Raw genomic sequence first — 24,611 nt, forward strand, 5'->3', positions numbered from 1 at the left:
CTCTGCAGCACAATAAAATTACCACCTCTTAACGAGCCACTGGGCACTGGCAGAGGCTGTGCTGCTAATCTCTGATGTTGGCAAAATAATGGGGCCGAGCTGAGTCCCCTGTGCCTGCAGGCCAAGGCAAGTCAAGTTAAGCTGTTTCCCACCATGGAAAAACAGGATCCTCAATGGTTTCACCAGCCTGGCTGGCACCTTGTGCCTTGTGGAGGTAATTGCCATGTGTCTGATTGACTCCTCCATTGTAAGAGGAGTGGAGAGAGAACTCGGGAAGAGAAGTGCTAAGCTCCTGAATGGTGAGGCCAGCCTTGATGAGAGTTACCCTAGAAAATGTGCTCTGTCTTACATGAGGAGATGCAACCTCATCCAAAGGGCTCTTTCATCTCAGCTTTCTGCTGATCTCCCTTTACATAAATTAATTTATAACAGGAGATGACATATATGCAGACTTCTTCATTGGAGGCACCCAAATTTAGATGCCTGAATCTATTGCAAAAAATAGAGAGCAAGAATTAATCCATGTGCTGCAGTCTGGGATTCCAATGCCACTTGGTGAGCTGCAGACTATCTGCCCATCCATCTCTGAGGCCCTGGGTCTCCTGCAGGCCCTGCATCCTACCTGCCACACTTGTGCCTATTCCAGGGACACCAGCAAGTGTGTCCTGGAATGGCCCTGGGTGTCTCTGTTGTGCCATAGAGTGGCAGCAGGAAGTGTTTTTGGAAAAGACTTTGGGAGGAAACAGGTTGCCCAGAGAAACTGCAGATGTTCCATCCCTGGAAGTGTCCAAGGCCAGGTTGGATGGAACTTGGAGCAACCTGGGACAGCAGAAGGTGTCCCTGATCATAGCTGGGGATGGAATGAGATGATCATTAAGGTCCCTTCCACTCCAAACCATTCTGGGATTTTGTGATCCTGGATATTTTTGGATACCATTTGGAATACCTAATTTAGGTAGAAATTCCCTGGTATCCATATACAGGACTCTATGGACTGTAACCCTCCAACAGAGATCCATCATAGAGCAATCTGCCTTTGGTGAGATGAATCCACCCAATTAAGTGGATTGGGGTTACAACTCCCATGCAAATGTCACAAATCCCACACCAAAACATGTCACAATGATATTTTATGAAAAATCCCTTTGCCAGGATTTTTCTCCCGAGAAGCTGGGAAGCTTCAGCTTCTCCATTTTGCTGCTTTGCAATGTGATTTGGAGAATTGTTTATCCCAGCATGTGAATTGTTTTTATTTAATGACCAATCCCAGTCCAGCTGTGTTGGACTCTCTGGTCAGTCACGGGTTTTTATTATTCTGTCTTTTCTAGCTTTCTGATGTATCCTTTCTCTCTATAGTTTAGTATAGTTTTAGTATATAATTTTCTTTTAATATAATATAATATAATAATATAATAAATCAGCCTTCTAAGAAATATGGAGTCAGATTCATCTCTTCCCTCACTCTGGGACCCTCACAAACACCACAACAAAAACACAGTGACACTGAAAGATGGAGGAACATTCCTCCCCTATCCAATGCAGACTGACAGAAATCTTGTGTGTCTTCTTTTAACACTCATAGCCTGCACAGCCTGTAAATCACTTCCCTGAGCCTTTTTTGGCTGGTGGCCTCACCTGAAGAGACACAGAATGATCATGGCAGCCGTGAGGGCGATGAGGGACAGGGTGTGTCCGATGGTGTAGCCGGTCTTGACCGTTCCGTAGAACGCCGTTTGCTGGTATGAAAGAAAGAACACAGAGCTTTCAAAGAGGTCCAAAAATCCTAAATGCAGAGTCACTGACTGCTGGGACAAGGGAATCATCCTTCTCCACTCTCTTAAAACACCTGTGACTCCTTCACCCTTTAAAATCCCATCCAGTGACTCAAACACTGCCGGTGTGAGTGTGGAGAACTCAGCTGGCTGCAGCAGAGCTTGGACAACTCCAAACCCAGACTAAAGTTACACAAGGCAAAGTTTCCTGCTGGAAGGAGGCTGATTTGACACCTTCTCCAGCCTAAAACCTTGTGGAACAGGAGTGATCAATGTTCAGATAAACAGTGTACAACACTGGGTCTGACGTGCGGTGAAATTAATTTTATTAAGGAGGTTTGAGGGCAGAACTGTTTGGGAAATTGGTTTGCTTTTGTGGGATTTACACTGTTGTTTATGCAAGTAAAATGTTCTCACTGTTAACTCAGAAATATGTGTTAAGTTGGAAATTGGTTCATGATTTTTCTCTTTGACAGCACACAGAGGGAATCTCTGAGCATAGCACACCACAGGGCTTGGATCCAACAGGGAATCCCAGTCTAAATAAAATGGGCAAATAAGCTCTACAAAGCTCTCTAGCAACACTCTAAATCAATAGTTTGATTTCCAGCTTAAAAAAAAAGAAAAAGAAGAGATAAAATTATTTAGACATTTATAAATTTAAAAAATAATCTAAGTTTTTATGAGAACCTAACTCAGTTTATGGAATTTTTTTTTCCTAGCTCTTGATTGACCATCCTCTGCCCTCCTTATCACCATCTTCTATAAACAACCCAAACAACCAAAACCACAAAGAGCAGGTTAGGCAGAAAATCTAAACACAAACTTGTTTGGAGAATACTCTTCCATAACATTGAGAGCTGATATTTTTATGTGCTATTTTCCCAGGCTTTGACGAGTATTTGGTACTTTACAGAACCAGTGAGGCTGGGATGAGTTGCAATCCTTTAGCATTTGCACAAGCCAGCTTGGAGTGGGGTTAAAACAAAAGAGTTTTCAGAGATAACACTGGTCACATCTTTGACCACAGATCTCAGAGGTGGTTCAAGCACCGTGTCCTTTCAGCCATGTCACTGAGAGCTTTGGGTCACCCTGAATAGATAATTCAAAGGTTTCAGGATGATTTATCTGCCTGGTCTTGCCCCAGCAAAACTCTGCAGGTGGGGCCTCACCTGAGAGGGGCAAAGGGACAGAACCCCACCTTCCCCTGCTGCCCAGGCTGTGGGATCAGCCCAGGATACAATTGGATTTCTGAGCTACAGGTGCACATGGTCAGCACATGTCTAGCCTCTCATCCACCAGCACCCCCAAGATAAAAATCTTCTTTCCAGCCTTCCTGGAGTTTGGGATCCCAAAAACTCTGACTTTTCTAATTAAAGCAGTCAAACTCCCTCATGTTGATTTAATCTTTCTCTATTATCTCTGTATTTGATGACGCCAGAGAAGAACTGTTCCAGGAAAGATCTGGCCAGCAGAAAAAAGGACCTTGTGGTAGGGGACTGTAGGGGGAAGAGGTTGTCCCACTCTTCATTTAGGAGAGCAAAGCAGGCCTTCTGCCTCTTAGAGTTATTCCCAGGAGCAAGTTATGCACAGAAGGTTCTTGGTGTTATTCAACCAGCAATTCCCTGCTTTTCCCCTCATATTTTATGGTGACTAATCCTTTTTGTGCAGAGGGGGATGGTTCTGTATGCAGCTTTAATGCAGGAGGTGGGGTCATCTCTGTTCTGGAAACTGCACATAATGGCTTCTCACTCTTCACTGCACTTGCTAATGACAATTGGTTCCTATTTCAGGGTTATCAAAGCAGAGAATTTGACCCAGGATCATAAATGGAATTGAAATTTCACTCAGGGTCCAGATTATAAAATATTCTTATTAGAAATGAAAGGGATGGAGATAAGTGCAGGCAATGTATGCCAGGATGCCTGACTGTTACACAGAATGAAATTAGGCAACTTCATCATTGTCTCTTTGACTTCTGCCTAATTTCACAGGAGTGTGATAATAACAATTATTCAAGGTAGGTGCTAAATTGAGATTAACTGAGATTTATTTTCCTTGGTTTCTATTCAGTAACCTCAACATTTGTCCCTTGATTGACAATGGGAAACATTTATAATTTGGAAAGGAAAAGAAGAGAAATACTGATATAAAATCTTTCAGGAGCCAAGTGTTTTGGGGTTCATGTCATCCAGCCCAAAGTCGTTTGGGTTCCCTCAAGAGTAAATGAAAGAAATTTATTTGGAGAGAAATGTGGGTAGAAGTGACCTCTGGAGGTGTCTCTTTATTTCACCATTTTCAGGCAGAACCTGCAGAGACCCGGTGTTGCAACCCTGGATACTGAGAATTTTAGACTTTCTGTGTTGAAAGTCACAGATTCTCAAGAGAACACTGCATTTGACCTGAAGCCATAGACAAAGCTTCCAATATTGATTAATAACACAAAGATTATGAGTGTGTAGTTCAAATAGAAGTGTGTAACATCACAGGGTGGAAAACCTAGAGTTTAAATTTTATAGTAATACATATAAGGCAAGATAGAAGTTTTAAAGCAGTAGCTAATCCTTCTTCACCTTCTTCATGAGTTTAAGTAGTATTTTATAATTAGATAAAAAGTCCACATTGCAGAACACAAGTAGTTAGTAATTTAGTTAAAAATAAAAATAATTCAAGTATCATTTCTTAATTAGGTAGTTTTTCCTTAAAAGGCCTTATAGAGATAAATACAAAGCCATTTTGTAACTTATTAGTGAAATGCTGTAAAACTCACAACTTATAAGACTACAATATAAACAAGAATTAATAAACATCTGAGCTCCAACACAAAATACCATCTCTATGCATTTAATCCCGACCCTGACCAAAGCAAAAAAACCCAAAAATAAAAACCCACAATAACCCTGGGGTGGCCCCTCTGAGCAGATGGAAACACAGCAGGGAGAAGAGCATCACATCTGACAGAGGAGCAGGATAACAACCCCACTCCCCATTTGCTAATGCACCACTTTTAAAGGTCAGCTTGGAGAAGGGCTCATCATCACTGCACGGACCCCAAGAGCAGCACTTTGGTGCCTGCATCATCTGCTGCTTTAGGGACTGCCAGAATTGAATTCACAGCTAAAACCTTTCACACTGCCCTTATTTATTTTTCATATTATTTTTTCCTGCTGTTTCTGACCTGAGACCAAAAGTCCATGAAGTTTTTAACTCCTAAAAGCTTATCAGTCTTTCCTGGACCTCATGTCCTGTACAGACTGAAGTTTTTTTTCTGCTCCCTTTACTTCTTGCTCCCCAAACTCACTGCCAATTCAACAACAAGAAAACAAAAATCTATTCTTCTTCACAGGCTGCTACTGCTTGTTCACCCCCCTCAGGCACCTTTCACATGAATTGGACTTTAACAGCAAGAAAAAATTGTGGAAATCAAGGGAAAATAATTAAGAAAGAATTAAAAGAACAATAGAAGTTCTCCTGGTAACACGGCACTCTGGCAATGCTGCACTCTGGCAACGCTGCAGGCTGTTGGGTGGCAGGAGCATGTCCCAGGAATTCCCAAATCCCCTGTGCAGCAGGAACACAAACCAGAGCTCTGGGTGGGGGTCCTTGCACAGCAGAGCTGGAGCAGTGGGTTCTGCAGGCACACAGCTCAGTCTGAGGGATGGACACTTGAGCACCTGAAGTGCTGGCTGACCCTGAAGGCAGACCAAGGCTCTCTTCAGCACAGCCCTCGAGTTCTTTGTGCACCTCTGCCTTTGCTCTTTTCTGTTTTCTTTCCCACTCAGAGCTGGCTCAGTTCTGCCCTGTTAACTCTTGGAGTGCCCTGGCAATGTGTGACCATGCACAGAGACCTCTCACCATATTGAGTCTCAGAATCCCAGAATGGATTGGGTTAGAAGGGACCATAAAATCATCTCATTCCACCTCTGTCCTGGGCAGGGACACCTTCCACTATCCCAGGTTGCTCCAAGCCCTCTCCAGCCTATCCTTGAGCACTTCCCAGGATGGGGCAGCCACAGCTTCCCTGGACATCCTGTGCTGGGGCCTCACCATCCGCACAGTGAGGAATTTCTTCCCAATATCTCATCTAAACCTGCCCTCCTTCAGCTTAACACCATTCCCCTTGTCCAATCACGCCATGCTCTTGTGAAAATCCCTCTACAGCCTTTTTGTAAACCTCCCTTAAACACTGGAAAAATATGTTAATTAATTATTGAGATTCCTATGTCCAATATTCACTAACACTGAGGTATGTCTTAAACAGAAACAACAACAACAAAAAGGATGAGCAGTGATTTAATATAAACACATTAATCTATTATATAAAAATATAAATACTGCAACATGTGATTGCAGTGAAATATAACTTTCCATGCATAGGCTTTTTCTTGTTGACTATGGGACTGCTACAGGTGATTAGTTTAGATTAGAAGCTGAACTTTGAGTTAGGTGAGGTGAATCTTGCTTCTAACATTTGTTATCCTCTTTAGACTTTACCCCTCATGTCTCAGCACGCAGCAAAACCATAACAAACTCCTTCCTGTGGAGTGATAATACTCTGCAAAGCTAATTATACCTAGGTCAGAGATTGCTAATTTATACACAAACAATATCCCAGAGAACTTTTGGATTTTCTATCAAAATTTAGTAAAATTTTGAAAATGTGTGTTCCCTACAGTGATGTAGATATTTAGCTGGTTGAGATTGCAGAGTAACAAAATGTAAGTTTTATGCCTTTAGAGTTTTTGATGCTTATGTTGCCATAGAAAGATTAGAATCACCATATCTACTTAAGCATAAATATAAATGTGGAGGGCTTGTTTCAAAGTGCACTGTGGAAAATGAAACACTTGAAGTTATGTGTGGGCATCACATGGACAATGGTCTGATCTTCTCAGGTCCTGACGTCCTGGAAATTTTGGATGTCCCATCCGTGGAAGTGTTCAAGGCCAGGTTTGGAATAATCTGGTGCCCCTGCCCATGGCAGGGGGTGGAATGGGATGATTCTGAAGTTCCCCTCCATCCCAAGCCTTTCCATAACTCCACCAGTCTAAGACATCAAAGGGAAGATAATTTCCTTGACCAAACATTTGAACTCTGCTTCCAAGGATCCTCAAGAGGATCCTTCCCTCCTGAGGAATCAGAGGGGGAATGGGAAAAATTTGGCATAGGAGGATCATACAATTTGGATACTGATCCCTGTTAAATCTTGATGTCCACCCATCCAGGTTTACAAACCTCTTCCCCTGGCGTGCTGTTGGAATCATAGCCACAAGCTACAGCGTAAGGTGCAGGGTACACATCTGACCAGCCCTGGCTTGTACAATTCCTGGTCACATTTCCTGGAAGAAAAGAAAAAAACACATGATTTAAAAAGAAACCTTCATCTCACTGTTAAAACAACTTCTGCCTCTTGTGGTATAAATGCCAAAACACAATTCTTGTAACACTTAGAGAAAAACTCTCATACTTTTTCCCTGTTATTAATTTTTCATATTACACAGAGCTCATAAATGGGAGTCATCTATTCTGTTTTAAAGTCCAGACCTCAGTAGAAAAGTTCATTTTAATACAGAGGTGCACACAAAACATCTCTTCCAGTGGTACCATGCTGCCAGTTGTACCCAGACCTTTGGTTCCTGGCACTGCACCAGTATTGTTTGAATGTTTTATTGTCACATTGACTTTGTTCCTGGAAAATTTTTTATCTAAACAGAGCAGTGAAGTATTTATGCCTTTCACTGTGTTCCTGAGAAGCCAGGACAGGGATAGATAAAGGGCTTATTTCACACCATGCAGATAAGGCTGGGGGTCTGGGAACTAAATCCAGTCCTCCACAGCCAGACCTTGCCTACAACTGAGCCCTGATCAAATGTAATTCCTGGGAAATGTACTGCACTCTGGCTTGTGAACAGAACACTTCAAAATTGGCTGTGAAGGGAGAAAATCCACACACTGACAACCTGTATTGCCTGTTTTAACTTGCATACTCCAGGGCAGGAAGATTTCCTGGACTGTCAAGCTCGCTGAGTGCCTGGGGCCTCTGACCAGCTAAAAAGAGCTTTAATTAACACAAGAACATCTCACTCCCTCAGCCAAACTGTCAAAACTGACGTTCATGTGGCTCTTTGCTACTCAGAACTGCCTGATCCCTCCAGGATTGTAAGAGCAAAGCACTTCTCACTTTGTAAAACATCTCTGCTTCCTGTCCCTGCTGGACCTCAAACCCACATCAGCTTAATCCAGCAAAAGGAGAGACCAGCACTCAGGATAAGCCTTACCCCAAGAGGTTTGTAGGCTAAAAGGCCAAGATATGGGTTTGTCAAGAAATAACAAAGCAGAAATGTGCCCAACAGCACATTGTAAATTCCCCCAGCACCTTCTCTGACCACCAGTGCCCACCCTGCCCACCTCACTAAAATCCCATTATTGGGCCATTCCACTGGTGCCATTGACCTCACAAAACTGGAAAACTGGTCAATACACCAGAATGAACAAAGAGCAGACAAGCCTTGCTTCTTAAGGTAAAAAGTGACGTCAGTGGAGCTGAAAGAGCTTTGCAACCATTTCCAACAACAGATCTCTTTGCACACAAGAGTAAGAAAACTCCTGCAAATGGGACCAAATCAGTTATGCAGCTGTAAGTCACAAAAATATTTGAGTATCACCTCCAGCAATTTCTGACACTTGAGTCATCTGAGCATCTTCCCAACCACGGGCCTGTTCTGCCCTGAGATCAGCAGCAGAAAATGCCCTGCCTGAAGTCACTGCTCCAATCCCTGTCACAGATGGATTTTGACATTAAACTTGCCCCTTTAATCAGTCTTTGCAGCAGATCTGAATCCAGGAGGGCTCTCAAAGGTGCTTTTCTTCATTTTCAAGCTGCTCCAGAAGCAGCAAGTCCAGCACAGCTCCATGGGCTGCTGTCCCAGGCTTTCCCTGCACGGCCACTGTTTGCAGTTCCTTCCACCAGGGTTCATATCAGGATCATAAAGGATCTTGTGCAAACAAATCAGGGACACGACTGTGCGGTGCTTTCAGCTTTTCTGAGTTATGCAATTTCTGTTATTTCTCCTTTGTTACAATGGATCCCATTATCTGAACTTCACTGCTTCCCATTTCCTGCTCAAAACTCTGTTTGGGGATGGCTTAAGATTTCACGGTGGTTTTAAATCTATGTTTCTTATTCTCAGTGAGCTAAGGTGTGTTTCTTTCTGCTAGTTTTTCTCATATTTCTTCTTTTCAATTGCATTTCCTCACAATTTCATGATTATTTAAAAACTCTCTCCTCTCTTAATACCTTCAAAAATTGTCACAATGCTTTAGCAGATGTGGAGACCAAGGTAAAAGGAAGAACAATGACAAAGCACCAGTGGAATTAAAAAAATAATAATAAAAATTACTCTGATTTTAAGGAAACTCACTTCCCAGGGAATTTTTTCTGCCACTCTTTGCAGCTTATGTCACGTTTAGATGTGGAAATTCACACACATGGTGTGATACAGGACAGCTTTCTAAAACCTCTTATGTTCACCTGACATCTGAGAGGTACAAAAAGCACAAGGTTAAAAAAACAAATATTTGATCAGACCACAATTTGCCTCAAGTAAATGATGATGTCTCTCCTCAGACCAAATAAGGTTTCTAAATTACTACTATTTAAAATATCACTTTCTATACTGAAAATGAGCATGAAATTTGGGAAAGTGTCCCACAAGCTTAGCTTTCCTCTGAGGTTTACAGGCTCAGGTTAGACTGAAGTATCACACAGATTTTTATGTCCCAGTGTCAAATCCCAGCTCTGTCCTGATGAAAATGAGACATTTTTTTGTTGTCTCTTTGGCTCTTGTTTTTTCCAGACTTTGGTCATAATGTCTAATTATTTATCAATGGAAAGGCAAATTTTTCAAAGCAACAGAAGTTATATTTGCCATTTTCCAGAGCTGTTTCTCAGTAATTTGTGTAACACAAGCTCTCCCAAAAATGAGCATCAATGGAGTACATTGAAAATCTGGAATACATTGAAAATGACAGTATCAGAAAACACAAACTTTCTGCACTTGGAATTTATCTCTAGCGTTTCAAAGTTCACTTGATTTCCCAAATATTCCCATTTCCTATCAGACTGGAGCTAAAATTTTCAAACTATACTCCTGGAGATTTAATGAGAAAGGAGACCAGGGGTTTATAACTCCACATAATTAGCAATGCAGAGTGGAGGAGATTCACTGAGAGATGGGAAGCATCCCAGTGCCAGCAGGTTTGTGCTCCAGGCTCTCCTCAGTGTTGTGGAAAAAGAAGAGGCAAGTCCCTGGTGAGAACAGAGTCCCCTCATTGTCATGGCATTAGTTAAAGCCATGAATTAATCTGGGTTTTTTTGTGGGGTTTGTATTTAATTTGATCAATGTTACCACTGTCAAAGTGGTGCGACTGTTCCTAAAAGCAATGAGGTGAGGTTTTCCATTTAAAAAAATGAAAAAGCCACAACTAACTCTCATTTATTTTAATAATAACCTCATAATGCTTTGCAAGAGCTCAGTGCCCTGCTTTCATTGCATCCCATAATGGCTGAGGCTCGAAGGGACCTCTGGAGGTCATCTGGCCCCAAACTCCTGCTCAGGTGTGGTCACCTAAAATGGAAGCATGACCAGATGCCTTTTGGATATTCTTGGAATCCTTCAAAGATGGAGACTGCACAAGCAAATCTTGTCTCGGAATTTAGAACCATGAAATCATCAAGGAATGATTTGGGTTGGAAGGGACCCTAAAGCCCAGTTCCAACCTCCCTGCCATGGGCAGGGAACCTCCCATGAGACCTCCTTGTTGTCACTGAGAGGATTTTCCCACCATGATTTATTAATGACACAGCAGAAAAGGAGGGAGGAGTTTGTGGAACAGAGATAAAACCAGAACAATTTCTTTATCAGAGGTGTTTGATCTGGGTGGGAGTCAAACACTGAACAGATGAACAGAATAAATGCACGGAGCTGTTGTCTTGCTCTTTAGGATTTTTCCTCTTGCTTAATTTCTTTCTGCCTCTCATCTGTTTCAAACACACCCTTCAAACTCTGAGACATGTCTGAAAGTTCATGTTACAGGTGAAGTTTTACTTCTTTGATCTTGGAAAAACCCTCTTATTGGCTTTTAATGGGAATTTGAATTCAGACAAAGAGATCTGAGGTCAATCATGGCTCAGGGGTGTTGGGTTTTGCCCCCTCTTGCTTTCCTTACCCTTTTCTGTAACAACTTCTAAAGCAGAGGGGAAGGTATGCTCTGCCCAGCAATCAGTCCTGCTTCTCTAGCACCATATTCCATGGACATAAATTGATTTTTTCAAGCAGAAACTATTAAAGCAGTAACACTTCTATTATCTACCATTCCTGAGACACCGCTGAGCCCACTGGCACATCTCTGCTTTCATTTTTATTATTGATCTGCCCCACTGCTCCTGGGAAACACTTGAAACTTGCAGACAGCTTGCACTTAGCTGGATGCTGAAGTGCTTAGGCCTGGGAAAAACTTGTGGGGAAAGTCGTGACAGGACTTTCACAATTTCACAATTTGTTTCTTCTGCGTTGGTCGTGGTCTCACAATATCATTCCTTCAGTGCAATTTCTGCACACTGTTTAATGTTATTTTATATTTCTGTAATTCATAACCTCATGTCACTGTAGAACCCGCGGCCTTGGGTCAGCGCATCAAACAAGACAGACTTAATTTTCTCCCTTTGTTATTTTTTCACATCACTTGACCTGCAGATATTGCTGCCACATGTCCAGTGCCCTGAAACATCCTCCACCCCGTTTTTGTGGCAAAACTCAATTTTGCCTTATTTTCCTTTCCCCTTCCTGTACATTTCTCTTCTAAGAGTGAAGATCCTGATCCTTAATAAATACAGATAATTCTCCCTTTCTTAACAATAACAACGTTCCCTTGATTAGGCACCTTTTGTAAACTGTTTGTTTTCTCATCCTAAAAACAGAGCTGTCAAATTTTAGGACAAAATTCTCATTGGATCTTTTGATCCTGCAATTATAAGATTACAGGAAACGTTTAGAAAAAAAATGCACATTTTTGGGTAGAGGTGGAGGTGCAGTACCAATCCTTCAGAGGAGTGGGGCACAAGCATTGTGACACCTCAGGTGCAAAAAAAAAAAAAAATCAAGGAATGATAGAAAGGCTTAGGTTAGAAAAGCCCTCTAAGATCATAAAGTCCAATAATTAACCCCACACTGCCAAGGCCAACATTGAACCATGTCCCCAAGTGCCACATCCACATGTTTTTGAACACTGCCAGGGATGGTGATGCCCTCTCTGAGCCTCCTTTTCTCCAGGTAATTTTGCTTTTCTGATATGAAGGCACATGTGGACAGCAAGGCACCTGAACAGGTCACAGGTTTTCAGCGAAGAGAACTCCAAAAAAAACCACACTCAAATTCTTGAGTATTTTAATGACCATTTGTAGCAAATAAATAATGGGTATGGTTCATTTTGGGGTTCTTTAGAGAGGTGGTGTTGTCTTCTTCTCATCTGCTGCTCTCTGCTCATCTCTATCCTCATTTTATTCAATTTTTGCTCCAGTTTCAGAAGCAATGCAGAATAAAAAGTGCTCACGAAGGAGGGGAAAGGAGAGGGGGAATAAATTTAGAACACCCAAGGAAAAAAGGATTTTGGCAAGCCCAAAACTCAGATGGATCTCACCTCGCTGAGTGGGATTCCAAAGCTTGGTTGTGCCCATCCCCACCCCCTTAGGTCAATTAATCTCAGATCTGAAGCTTAAAAACTGTCAGTGTTAATTTAACTTGTGCATGGCAGACAATTTGCTTTTGGAGAAACTGTGAGACATAAATCCCTATTACAAATGTCATCTTCCATGTATGGAAGGAGAGCTGGAACACTCTGGTCAAGGGGTGGAAAGCAATGCACTTTAATAATGAAAGGTGCCAAAAATATTTTCATCCGTCTCCCTCACGTGGCACTGATGAACGTCATGAAATAATGAAAATTTTCTGGATCTGTGAATGCCATAAAAAATTAATGTCAAATGACATCAGGACAATTTAAGGTTTTTAAATGCCACGAGACATTTTATCCATTATTAACCATGAGATGGGATATTAGTCATTTGAAGAGCTTATTCTCCATGAGGCAGGAAAATCACATTAACTCTTTGCTCCCTGGTATTTCACTCTTTTCCTGCTATAAACACATTAAAAAGATTTTGCTCTGGCTCACAGCTTGATAAAAGCTTTCCTGTTACTGCAAAGGGATCAAAGAGTACGACACAAACATTACCCAGATGATTGAGTTCCTTGAGAGCTGCTCAATGACACTCACTGCTACAAAGGAAGAGCTGCTTCACAACATTTAATGACATTAATTTTGCAACAAATTCTATAAAACAGGAGGCAATCTTCCCCTCCCTTTATTTAAGACCATCACTGCTTTCCCTGTTTGTTGATGGTTGTGTACAAAGTGTCTGACTCAGAATCAAAGCTGCTGCTTCTGCTTTGGGGATGGCATCAGTTGTTCTGTTGGTGCTCTGCTGAGGCAGAATCCAATCCTGTTGGAAGACATTCCCATCTGCCAGAGCCACTCTGCAATATTTTGGTTGCAAATGGAGAGAGATATGGGTTTTACGGACTGTATTAAACTCATCCTGGAGTGGGAATCAAAAAAACAGCTGAACTGTACTTCTAAAGGAGGTACAGTTCAGCTGGTTTTTAGATTCCCACTCCAGGATGAGTTTAATACCATCCAAGATAGTATTAAACAGGAGGAACAGGCTCCAGGATGAGCCTGTTCCTCACCTCTGACTGTAAAACCAGTTCAGAGAGTCCTTGAGGTTTAAAAAGAGCTCTGAGAACATCAAGTCCAACCATTAACCATTGCCAGGTCCACACTAAACCATGTTGCTATTTTTGAGCACTTCCCTGGACAATGAATCCACCACTTCCCTGGGCAGCCTGTTCCAGTGCTTGACCTTTATATATAATCAAATATACACAATATTCTCCTCATCACTCAGCTCTGGTAGGATGATGTACTAAAAAGCATTTTTAAGAGTTTTTTTTTGCTGTTTTACTAACTCTGCTGGTATATAAAACCCAGTGAGTGAATGCTGTGCTTGGGGGAGGGCACAGAGCAGGAACAGCAGGAAATTATTCCACACGGCTGATCCCATGCACAGGGGTCTTGTCCTGCAAGATGTGATATCACAGCAGCTTCTGCCTCTTCTCACTGGGTGACACAGCAGTGATGAGCTACCAGGGAATTTTGGAAATGAGGAAGTCAGTGCTAGAATAGTGTTGGAACCCTGGCTGCTGAGAATTCCAGACTTTTTGTGCTGCCAGGCACTGACCCCCACGAGAACACTGCATTGACCTGAGGCCGTGGAGAAGCTTCCAAAATGGAATGACAGAACTGGAATTGTGGGTGTGGAGTTTGAATAGAAGTGTGTGATATCACAGGGTGGGAAACTCAGAGTTTAAGGGTTTAGAATACAGTGATATAGATAAAGCAAGATGGAGGTTTTAGGGCAGAGACTGGTCCTTCTTCTTCTTCTCCTTCTTCACCTTCTCCTTCTTCTCATTCTTTTTCTTCTTCTTTTTCTTCTTCTTTTCCTTCTTCTCCATGGGTTTGGGTGGTTTTGTGTAATTGGATAAAAAATTCCCCATTGCAGATCATGGGTGGTTGGTAATTGGGTTAAAAGTGAAAATAATTTCGCAGTCATTTCTTAATTGGACAGTTGATCCTTCAAAGGCCTTGTAGAGAGAGAGATGGGGCTCCATTTTTAGTTTGTCAGAGTGCAGTGCTGCAGAACTCAGGGTTTGTGAGAGTGTGACAGAGATAAGAACTGATAAACATCTGACTCCCAACAAGAAATTCCGCCTCAGGATTTAATCCCAACTCTGACAGAAAATAGAAGCAAAGATTCCACGGGACAGGACTCCAGGGATTTTTAATTTCCCTTCTGTGCCTGCAAGGAATTTTGGTGTGGCCTTGGGCAAGTCATGTAATCAGCATGTGCTGGTTAATGAGTGCAGTGCCCAGGTCTGTTGAACAGGGATGATATTGTTTGCCTACCCCCATTCCTAATTTATCCTATGTGTTTGCATTACAAAACTTTAAAAATGGAGGGTCAGCCCAATGCAGGATCTCCAGTGCAAAAGAATTTAATTCTCTGTTAAGGCCTTCAGGACTTCTATAATAAAAATAGTGAAAAAACTATAAACTACCAGGAGGCACAATCAGCCCTTGCTGTACAGCCCCTTGAGACCTGAGTTTTAACCAAAGCTTCTCAGAACACCCTGAACAGCGAGTTAAGCTATGTCCTCCATTAACCTCCCCTGCCCATTATTTGTCAGGTTAATTCCTTGGCCTGTAGTCAGATTTGTCATTCCAGCAGAAAAAAACCCCAACTTTATTACGTCCAGTTCCAGCTTGTTCATTTTCTGTCAGAGACTTAATTAATGATTGTGCTAAACTGCTCATTTTGCACAACAAACACAACTGTTCCACAGGTTGATTCAATTTTCACTGCACAACATCCATATTATTGGATTTCACCAGGGGCCATTTTTGCATCCCTGTGATCCACAGCAGTGCTGCTGCAAGTGCAGGGAGGATGTTTCCATGTTTGGGAATTCATGGATGGCTTGGAAACCTCCTTCACTTCTGGCTAAGAGCTGGTTTCTCCCTCTTTATTGAGTGGAATGCTGAGAAACCCCGCTGGGAGTGAAGCTGTGGAGCTGATTTGGGATTTGCTTACCCAGGTAGGAGGTCAGGAATCTGAAGTACTTGGGGCATGGCCGCACCACGACTTCTCCCACCTCTGCTTCAGGCCAACATGTGATGTTGTCCCACTGCCTCCTGCAGCCTGGGGAAGAGAGAAAAGCAGGTGGTGAAGCACTCAGGAGTGTGGGATGCAGCAGAGCAGCTCTGCAAAGGTGTGGAGAGCCCCTCACCCTGGCACAGGCACCTTTTGGAATGAAACCCCACTGAAAATTTCCTTTAAACATGCGGCTTTTATCTCCCCTAGTCCCTAAAGTTCAGCACTGTAATTTTCCAGCTATCAGTATGGATAGAACAGCAGATAAAGACAAAAACAAAAAAGAGTCAAATCAGACTTGATACAAGAATAGTGTCTTCTCCTAGATTAAAAAGGCAGAAATTCCTGATTAAATATCTCTCTTCCTTGCTCTTGTTGACCTGTTGCATTAAAACACCTGATCTGAGCCTGTGAGACATTGTTCTTTCCTTCTGTTTCCCCCACATCCCATCATCTTTTCCTTCCCAGTGCAGTGATTGTGCAGCTCTCACAGCAGGAAGGGACACAGATAAAATCAAGGACCAAAATCCCTTCACCAGAAGCAGTTTTCTTCTTGAAAAGGGAAAAGGCACAAAACATTGCTGGAGACTGAGCAGGGACAGAGCTGTGGCCAGGAGAGGATCCTTATGCAGGAGTGAGGGAAGGTGCCACATCCAAACTGGGAATGAAGTTTGGAAATAACCAGCACAGGGAGGAAAAATAAAAGGGCTTTGTCAAAATGAGGCACTGCTGAAGATTTTCTGGGTAGGATAAAAGATTTAGTGGAAAGAAAAATACCATGTCCTTTCCACAGATTTCTAATGTTTTGATTTTGCCCTTTTATTTCTGAAAAGGCATTAATAACACCCCATGCATGCTGCATTGTTGGATCATGTAACATTAATGCTGAAGCCAAAAGGAGTTGGCAGGTTTGAATTAAAATAAAAAAAAAAAAAGACTCAAACACATTTTTGCATCGATATGTCACCATTTGAGAGTTCTTAGCAGAATTTTGACATTTTCCCCCCTGCTTTATATTTCCAACAGCCAGGCACTTCAGTTGCTGCCTGGTGAGATGGATGGGTTGTCAGCAGAGCTGCCTGTTTCCAGCACCTCTGCTCTCAGTTATTTGTCACAGCCCATCAGATGGAAACGCCCCCCCAAATGTGACTCCCGAGTTGTTGAGGTCACCAGCCCCACAGGAGAGAGTCTGGGGTGTGAGGAACAAAGAGGTGACAAAATGTTGAGGAAATCCTTCTCACGTGCCAGCAAAGGGAACTATGAGAACCCTGCACTTGTTGGTAATTACACCCAAATTCCTCCTTTAAATCATCTTTTACTCCTTGAGCTAAGAGAAGGGCTGGTGTCATCACCAGGCAGATCTGTCTCAGATCAAGTGGGAGCACACAGAAATGCTTTGAAGCTGAAAAAGAACCCTTAGCTGGCTTTCAAAGTGATTTTACGGGTTTTTCCTCCCCTCTCCTTTCATGAACAAACTGAACTTTTCAAATAATGAAGTCCTGAGCTGAGTTTATCAGAGCCTGAAAAATGGAATAAGTGATGGTATCTCCTTCATGCAGAGCTCATTAGAAGTCAGGTTTCAGGTCCTTGTATCAGGTGCCCAGCTCAGCTCTCACAGCCTCACACTTATCTCCCAAACAGCCAGCAGCTCCAGCAGTGTCAGGATATTAAAGATTCCATGGAAAATGATTCCACGATGGAATATTTAACGTTCTACAATCTTTTCCTCCGCCAAGTGCAATAAATTAGAGTGCAGCCATTACCTCATGATAGGTTATAATACAAAATAAAAGCCATCTGATAGCATCAGATGGCTTTTTAAATGCCCTGAATTATGCACTCTGAGAGTTTTGGTGATCTGTATCTTTTTCTCTGTTGACATTTTTCAGCACCACCTGTGATGTGTGAAGAAAGCTTTTAGGTGCTCACTTTTGTATAAAAAGCTTTTTTTTCTGATAAAAGGAAAGTGAAACCGGCCTTGCAAGGCACATGAAGTGTATTTTTACAAATTATTGCTTCTGTAAACACACCTCATACCTGCCTTTTAGCTCTTACCACACCAATTTTCCTCATTGCTGTCCCAGACATGCTGAAAATATTTCTGCAATAAATAAAGGAGTGGAAAGCAGAACTCTGGCTGGCAGTGCCTTGTGAGGATCAGTGAATCTTGGAATGGTTTGGGTTGGAATTATCTCATCTCTAAAGATCATCTCATTCCAAATCTCTGCCACCATCCCAGGCTGCTCCAAGCCCTGTCCAACCTGGCCTTGGACACTTCCAGGGATCCAGGAACAGCCACAGCTGCTCTGGGAACCCTGTTCTAACAGGTCTGTGTCTTTCTTGGGCTAATTATCTGCACTTGAGGAAAATCAGTAATTTTTAGTGAGTAGAAGAGAATAACTGGAGTTTAAAGAATTGGAACAAATGAAGATTTATACTGCAAAATGCTTGGCATGCACAGTCCAGTGCTGTAATAATCACACCACAAGTTCAGGTAAAATTTTGTGCCCTTTCATCTGACCCAGAACCCAGACAATATTTATCAAAGAGCCTTCCAGAAAATGCTTTTCTTCCTCCCAGACTGATAGGTTTTATCCTGAAAAGTGCTGGGATTGGCAGGGAAAAATCCACCTGAGAGCAGAAACAGCTGCACTGTGCCTTGACAGAAGGAAATCCCTCCCTTCCCTGTGGCATCACTTGGATGCAGCAAAGATGACAAGTTTGGCCCGATCATGTCGTGCTTGAGGAGTGATAAAGTGCTTCCCCATTAATTAATTAATTATAAATGTCGTGTTCTACCTTGCACTCAGTGTCTGCAGGGAGGCTACAAAGGAATTTCTCAATCCTCACCCAGTGCAGCAAGTGCCAGTGAGTTAAAAACACACCTAATCTCCATTTCCATCACAAGAGCTGCTCTGCTCACGTGGCTGTCCCAAAAACCAGGGGACACACACTGCCAGGGGCTGTGCTTTGGGAAGGATCCCAGGTGAATCTGGAGGAGCTCTATAAAAATAAGTGTAACTCTTCCAGGTCAGCAGCACTTACCACCTCTCTGGGTGTCTCAGGTGCGGCTTGTAAACTCTTGTCATTATAAAAATAAATTTTAAAAAATTAAATAAATATTTTTTTAAAGAAAAGGGTGTTTTTTCCCACCATTTAAATTATTTTAACTGTGACTCCCACACCCTCAGCATTGTGCTGCCCTTCCTTGCCAGATCCTGAAGTGCTCTCTGGAGCTGAATATCTGCTTCTGGAGGGAGAAATCCTTCAAACCTCTAAAGAAGCTGGAGCTCAGATCCCTCTATCCAGCAGCTCAGCCTTCCTCTCTGCAAGCCAAACACCCCACCAGCAAGCCAAGGGCTGCACCAGCCTCACTCAGAGCCCTCCTCTAAGAGGTTCTGGCTCAGAAGCAGCTGCAAGTGACACAGTGACACAAGAGCTCTCATTTCCTCCCCCTTTAAAAGGCTAATAAACAGAAAACAGGTCAATTCTCACAGTGGTTTGCAGAACTGGCAGACTGGAGCATTAAAAACACATTTATTGGATTCATATCTACATTTACAGCAAATTGTGGGCAAAGCTTATCTAGGAAGCAGCAGAGAATAACTTTGCCTCATGAATAAAGATGAATTCCAGAGTTTTGGCACAGCTCTGAGATGGGTCTTGGTCTGGCTGAGGAAAGAGATAAGTGGCAGCAAGCTGGTACCAGGCACTCTCTGAAGCCAGCAGAACTCCCAGGTCAGGGAAAATCCCTTTCAGCACATCAATCTTTCACTGAATCATGGAATCATTCAGGTTGGAAAAGACCTCCAAGGGCGTCAAACCCAACTTCTGATAGAACACCACCCATCAAACCCTCACACCAAATTCTCCCTAATGCTTGGGGTCACTCCAGGTCCCTTGTGAAAGACATTCCCCCACATTTTGCTCTTGGAATCCCTGTTCAGATGCAGGGATGCTCACTTGACACCTGGGGTATCTCAGGAGCTCTCAGCACTCTCAGGGATCACAGCAAGGCCAAGGCACAGCTCAGTGAAGCCAGGCTGAGCTACCCCAGGGCACCACCACAGCCTGGTGTGCTGCAATAAAATCTCATTTTCACTCCAATTTCATACCAGCAGGCAGTTTCCAAGCCCTCAGAACTGTAAACAGCCACGGGGGGGACATTTATTGTCCCCCTGACAAGCCCAGCCTTGTGGCTTGCCTCGTTAAAAGCATCTCATTACAACCAATTATCACAGCATCAATCTCCCTGCCCCAGCTGAGCTCTGATTTCTCCCTGACTGAAAGGACAGACCCCAAAAGATGGTGCCTGCAACAATTCATAACTCAGCACCACCCAGGCAATTTGAATTTAATCTCAGAGGAGGAAAAGCCACCATCAGCCCTGGGTCACCACAGACTCCAGAGAGACCTCCCTAATGAGGGATAATTTTCTATTAGGAAGTTGTATGAAATAATAAAAAGTACTGTAGATAGATTATTTTTCTCCCATAAGTCTTGTAAATTAAATGTAATTGGATTTGATTCTGAACCCAGGAAATTTTTTAGAATTCACAACCTCCTGTGCCAAGGCATTGCACAATTTAAGTGCCCACTGACAGAAAAATTCTATCCTTTTCTAAATTCACTTTGAACCTGCTCATTGCTGCTTTCACTAGGAAGTGCTCAGTTCTTCTACAAAGACAGGAATATTCACAGCCTAACCACAATATCCCTTTCCCTGGGGAGAAAACCCATAAAATGCTCTTGAACATCCCTCCTCGGGCATCTCTTTTCCAAGCTGAAGTGTCCCAGCCTATTCAGTAGCTTCCAGCATGGAAACAGCTCCCTGTCATTTCTCCCCTGTATCTTTGGTCGGTTTAATTCTACCCCATCCTGCCCTGGGCTTGCAGAGGAGGGTTTTACCCTATTTTTCTGTGACAGATTGGGTTTGACTGGGATTAAGTTGGGCTCTGAGGTGTCACTAAATGCATCCTCCCTCCCTTCCCTAAAAAAGTCACTGCTGTGCCCTCCTATCCCCAGTCCCACTCACACTCCAGCATCCTTTGGGCATCTCTCCTTCCCCCAGCTCCATCTCATCCCATTTTTTATTTTTTTATTTGCATCACCACTGGCAAAGTGCTCTGCAGCAACCCCACCAGAGCTCCCTTCCAGCTTTCCACAGCTCTGTGTTTAATTTGGGTGTTTTTTGCCTGTTGTGCTGCCTGCTCTGCCTCCAGCCCTGCATGACAGGGAAGCCAAGCAGCTGAGGGAAATCCACAATCCTGCCAGGGCTGTGACCCCTGGCACAGTGGCATTTCCTTCCCACCACCCATGAGCTCTGCTGATGCTCCTTTGCTCATCACTCACTGGGGGATTTGCAGCTCCAGCTCAGCAGAAAAGCAATCACAGAAAGCAAAAAGGAGCCCCAAAATTCAGGATAAGTGAAAAGAGTTTGCTTTGGGCTCTGCCTCAATATCTGTGCAAGTCTATGTTTTCATTTTTCCCCACAAGCTGGACTTGATGATCTGAAAGGTCTTTTCCACCTTAACAACTCCATGGTTCTCTAACAAGAACACCATTAATTACTATAAAACCTGGTTTATACTTCTACAAGTAGAAGCTGTCCAGGCACTCAACAGGAATATATTAAAAAATAACTTTCTTCCTAAATGTTTGCAGAAATTTGACTCAAAGACATAGGAAGGAAATCTCACCTTAAAGCCCCCAGACTGAGTCAGTCTAATTAACATGAAAGAAATCACCAGTGACTGTTGCTGGAGGGTGATTTTTAAACACAAAAATCCTGAGATTTTCCATCAACAACATCTATTGGGAAACAATTTTTTTTATAAAGTTTGTAATCTTTCAGCCTTTTCTAACCAACAAACTAAATAAACACTGGGCTTTTTTAATCCCTCCTTTTCATAAATCAAATTTGTGAGCTGAGCCCTTCTGCCTAGCTCTAGAACATGTAAACTGAAAGAAAAGATCCAAGATTTAAGACGAAGGTTTGCACAGGGGGTTGCCAAAACCATGACTTATCTCCCAGATCTAAACAAGATCTCCAGTGCTCTGAGACAGAGTGTCCTTAAAGGATTGTTCCAGGGTTTCCTCACTCAAATCCCTCTGCTCCTCCAGGAGTTGTAGAGAGCTGGATTTGTAGAGAATCAGACTTTGAATTTAGGGACCTTCCTAAGATGATTTTTCCCATATTGGCATCTCCAGAAAGAAATTCATAGCAAAGACGAGTGGCTCAACCTCTAGGAATGCTTCTCCCAACATCACTTTTGGTATATACAATATTCCCCAAGTAGAAAGGATGGATGCCATCATGAAAATGCTCTGATAAAGTCAATATTAATAGAAAAACTGAAAGAAAAGATGAGGAATGAGAGTCTTTTTAACCAGAAATCTCATGGGATTTGAGAGGGACAAAAAAAGGCTGCTGTCAGAAACAAAACCTCCACATGGATTTAATCTGAGCTCTAGATTAAATTATTAATTTAACTATCCAGAGCTTTGAAAATACTTGGAATTTATTTTCCATTGCACCAATGCCACTTCCTCTTTATTTCTAAAACCTTTGCATGGTTGTGTGCATTTATCTGTTATCCCATGTTAAAAAAAAAACAACAAAAAACCAAAACTTCTGCTGGCGTTTAAAAGTGTGGCACATTCTCCAAACTAAAATACCTTTTCCAACATGAATTTATGTCCACTAAGTGGCTGCTAATCCTGACAAACTCCGGGACAGCTGTTCCCAAATCAAACAAACCCTGCTGCTTGTTAGAGAGCTTCCAGCCACGAGTCAGCAACAGCAAAACCAAGGCAAAGCCTCCATCCCTGCTGTGTTTTAAGGCAGAAAACAGATGCTGGAACATCTTAATATCTGTGGAAAGGTGAGGTCAAGGTGAAAATCAGGGAGGAGTGATGAGATGCTGTGTGGGTCTGTGCTGAAATTTCATCTTGGTTTTGGTGGGTTTTTGCACTTCAGGTAGGTGGGTGGGCTCAGACAAGAAACTGAGGGATCACTGTTGGAAATATGGAATTGTTGATGTTGGAAAAACATTTAAAAGTCATTGAGGCCACGAGTTAACCCAGCATCGCAGTGTTAACCACTGAGCACATCCCCAAAATTAAACTGGGAATTAGCAATGCTCACTGGAGAGGTGGAGCTAAATCCCAATTTTCAGTGAGCCTGGGATTGCATTCCTCCCTTCTGAAATACAGAATCATGGAATAGTTTGGATTGAAAAGGACCTTTAAAGGTCATCTTGTTCAACACCCTTGCCATGATTTCACCTCAGCTGGCCAAATCCCCTCCAAGCAGTGAACACCAGCACAGAGATTATCTGTGAAATGTGGAGTTTTTGTTTAAATATCCCCTCATTTAACATATTTTTACAACAGGCAAGACAATCTGAACAGGATTCATCACCTCCTGAAAGAGCTGGCTACACCTGGCCAGAACACACCAGAGATACCCAAACCCAAGTGAAAATCCCCTGCCAAAATTCATTCCCATGCCATGGCTGTGCCCACAGAACAAGGATGGACAGAAAAAGAACCATTTTTAGGGAAAATTTTGTTGATTACTGTTCCCTCAGAAAGAAACTCCTGGTCTGGAAGAACAGCATCAGCTTCAGGCTGGATGAAGGCAGCCAAAGTCTGGGGCTGGTTCTCAGGGTTCAGACTGGTTTTTCCACTGTGACAATGCTGCTATTTATGTTTCAGGGGCCAGCTTTCACAGCAGACTGCAAAAGTTCTGCTCAGAAAAACCTATGGCAGATTTCTTTATTTTGAGTTTCCAGGGAGTGGGTTCCACCTCTTCAAGAGCTGCAGCATGAGGGTGTTTGGGAAGAGTCCCAGGGAGAGGAGGGAATGGTGAAGGAAGACCATTTGGAAAAACATGTCCTACTGTGTATTGTGATCATTGCCAAAGAACTGGGAAAAAAATTCCTGATAAATAAAAGAGAGATTGACTTTGGTACTGATCTTACATGACAGTCTGGGGTTTAGGGTCTTGATGTCCCATGACTGAATTTTCTGCTGTTGTAGGAGAGGCCACCCTGTCAAGGAATGCAGGGGTCTGATGTCACACCTGGGAGTTGCCCAGTGCTGCTGGTCAGAGCAAGAATAAAACTAAGTGACCTTTTGTATCACCTAGGCTGGAGTAATAGGAAAAAAACTAAATTAAAAATAAATAAAAGAGAATGTGGCAAAAAGTCCAGCAGGTCCCTTTGCCTTTAGAGAGACCATCAAGATCAAAAACATTTTAGGCTGAGCTAAACTGTTTTTTTTCTGAGTATGTTGATAGAGGTTTGATTGAAGGTTTGATTTAGCACACCAGAAGTTGCCATTTAATGCCATTCCTGTTGTCCCAGGATTTTTTAAGAGCCTGATGAATGTGGCACAAGACTTATGAGAGCTCTACACAGCTCTGAATGGCAGAATCACAGGATCTTTGAGGTTGGGGAAGATCCCTAAGGTCACCAAATCCAACCACCAGCCCAGCACCACCATGCTCACCACTGATCCACATCCTCAAATGCCACATCCACAGATTTTCCCACCCTGCTTTGGGCACTCTCTGGAATTTTTGAGCTGGATCAGCCTTCTCCAGCACCTGGAGAGCTGCTGATAACAGGATTGTCCCACAAATCCCACTGACACCTCATCTGCCCCAAGAGGGCTTATGCAACGGGGAGGTGAGAATTCACTTGAACTTTTCCAAGCAAGGAACTATTAATTATTTCTTATCTTGCTGCACTATAAACAGATGGCGATGAATAAACAGGCTCCTAATTTAAACTTCATCAATGTGGTTTTTTTTTCCAGCTTGATTTTTAATTTCCATATGTTCACTGCTTCTTCTCCCATCAAACTTGATTTGACTTCTTTAGGGGGGTTTGACAGAGACCCCCCACCCCCAGGCTCCAAATTTGGCTTTTTTAGCCAGCCTCCACTGTGGAACAGCAAAAGCAATATACAGAGTTTAACCAGCATGGGTCATTTCCCACCTGGAT

General features: G+C 42.7%; 1 protein-coding gene across 6 annotated transcripts in view; it reads right to left on the bottom strand.

Moving 5' to 3' along the window:
- VIPR1 (vasoactive intestinal peptide receptor 1) overlaps positions 1 to 24,611 on the bottom strand; it is a 108,912-nt gene that overhangs the window by 37,529 nt on the left and 46,772 nt on the right. For all 6 annotated transcript variants that reach the window (XM_064419319.1, XM_064419340.1, XM_064419566.1 and 3 more), the window contains 3 exons: positions 15,541 to 15,648; positions 7,008 to 7,111; positions 1,636 to 1,736 (listed from right to left, as the gene is read on the bottom strand). In XM_064419319.1, coding sequence (XP_064275389.1) covers positions 1,636 to 1,736; positions 7,008 to 7,111; positions 15,541 to 15,648 — 313 coding nt within the window. The remainder of the gene's footprint in view (positions 1 to 1,635; positions 1,737 to 7,007; positions 7,112 to 15,540; positions 15,649 to 24,611) is intronic.

This window comes from Passer domesticus, chromosome 1, assembly GCF_036417665.1.
Source record: "Passer domesticus isolate bPasDom1 chromosome 1, bPasDom1.hap1, whole genome shotgun sequence".
Lineage (NCBI taxonomy): Eukaryota > Metazoa > Chordata > Aves > Passeriformes > Passeridae > Passer > Passer domesticus.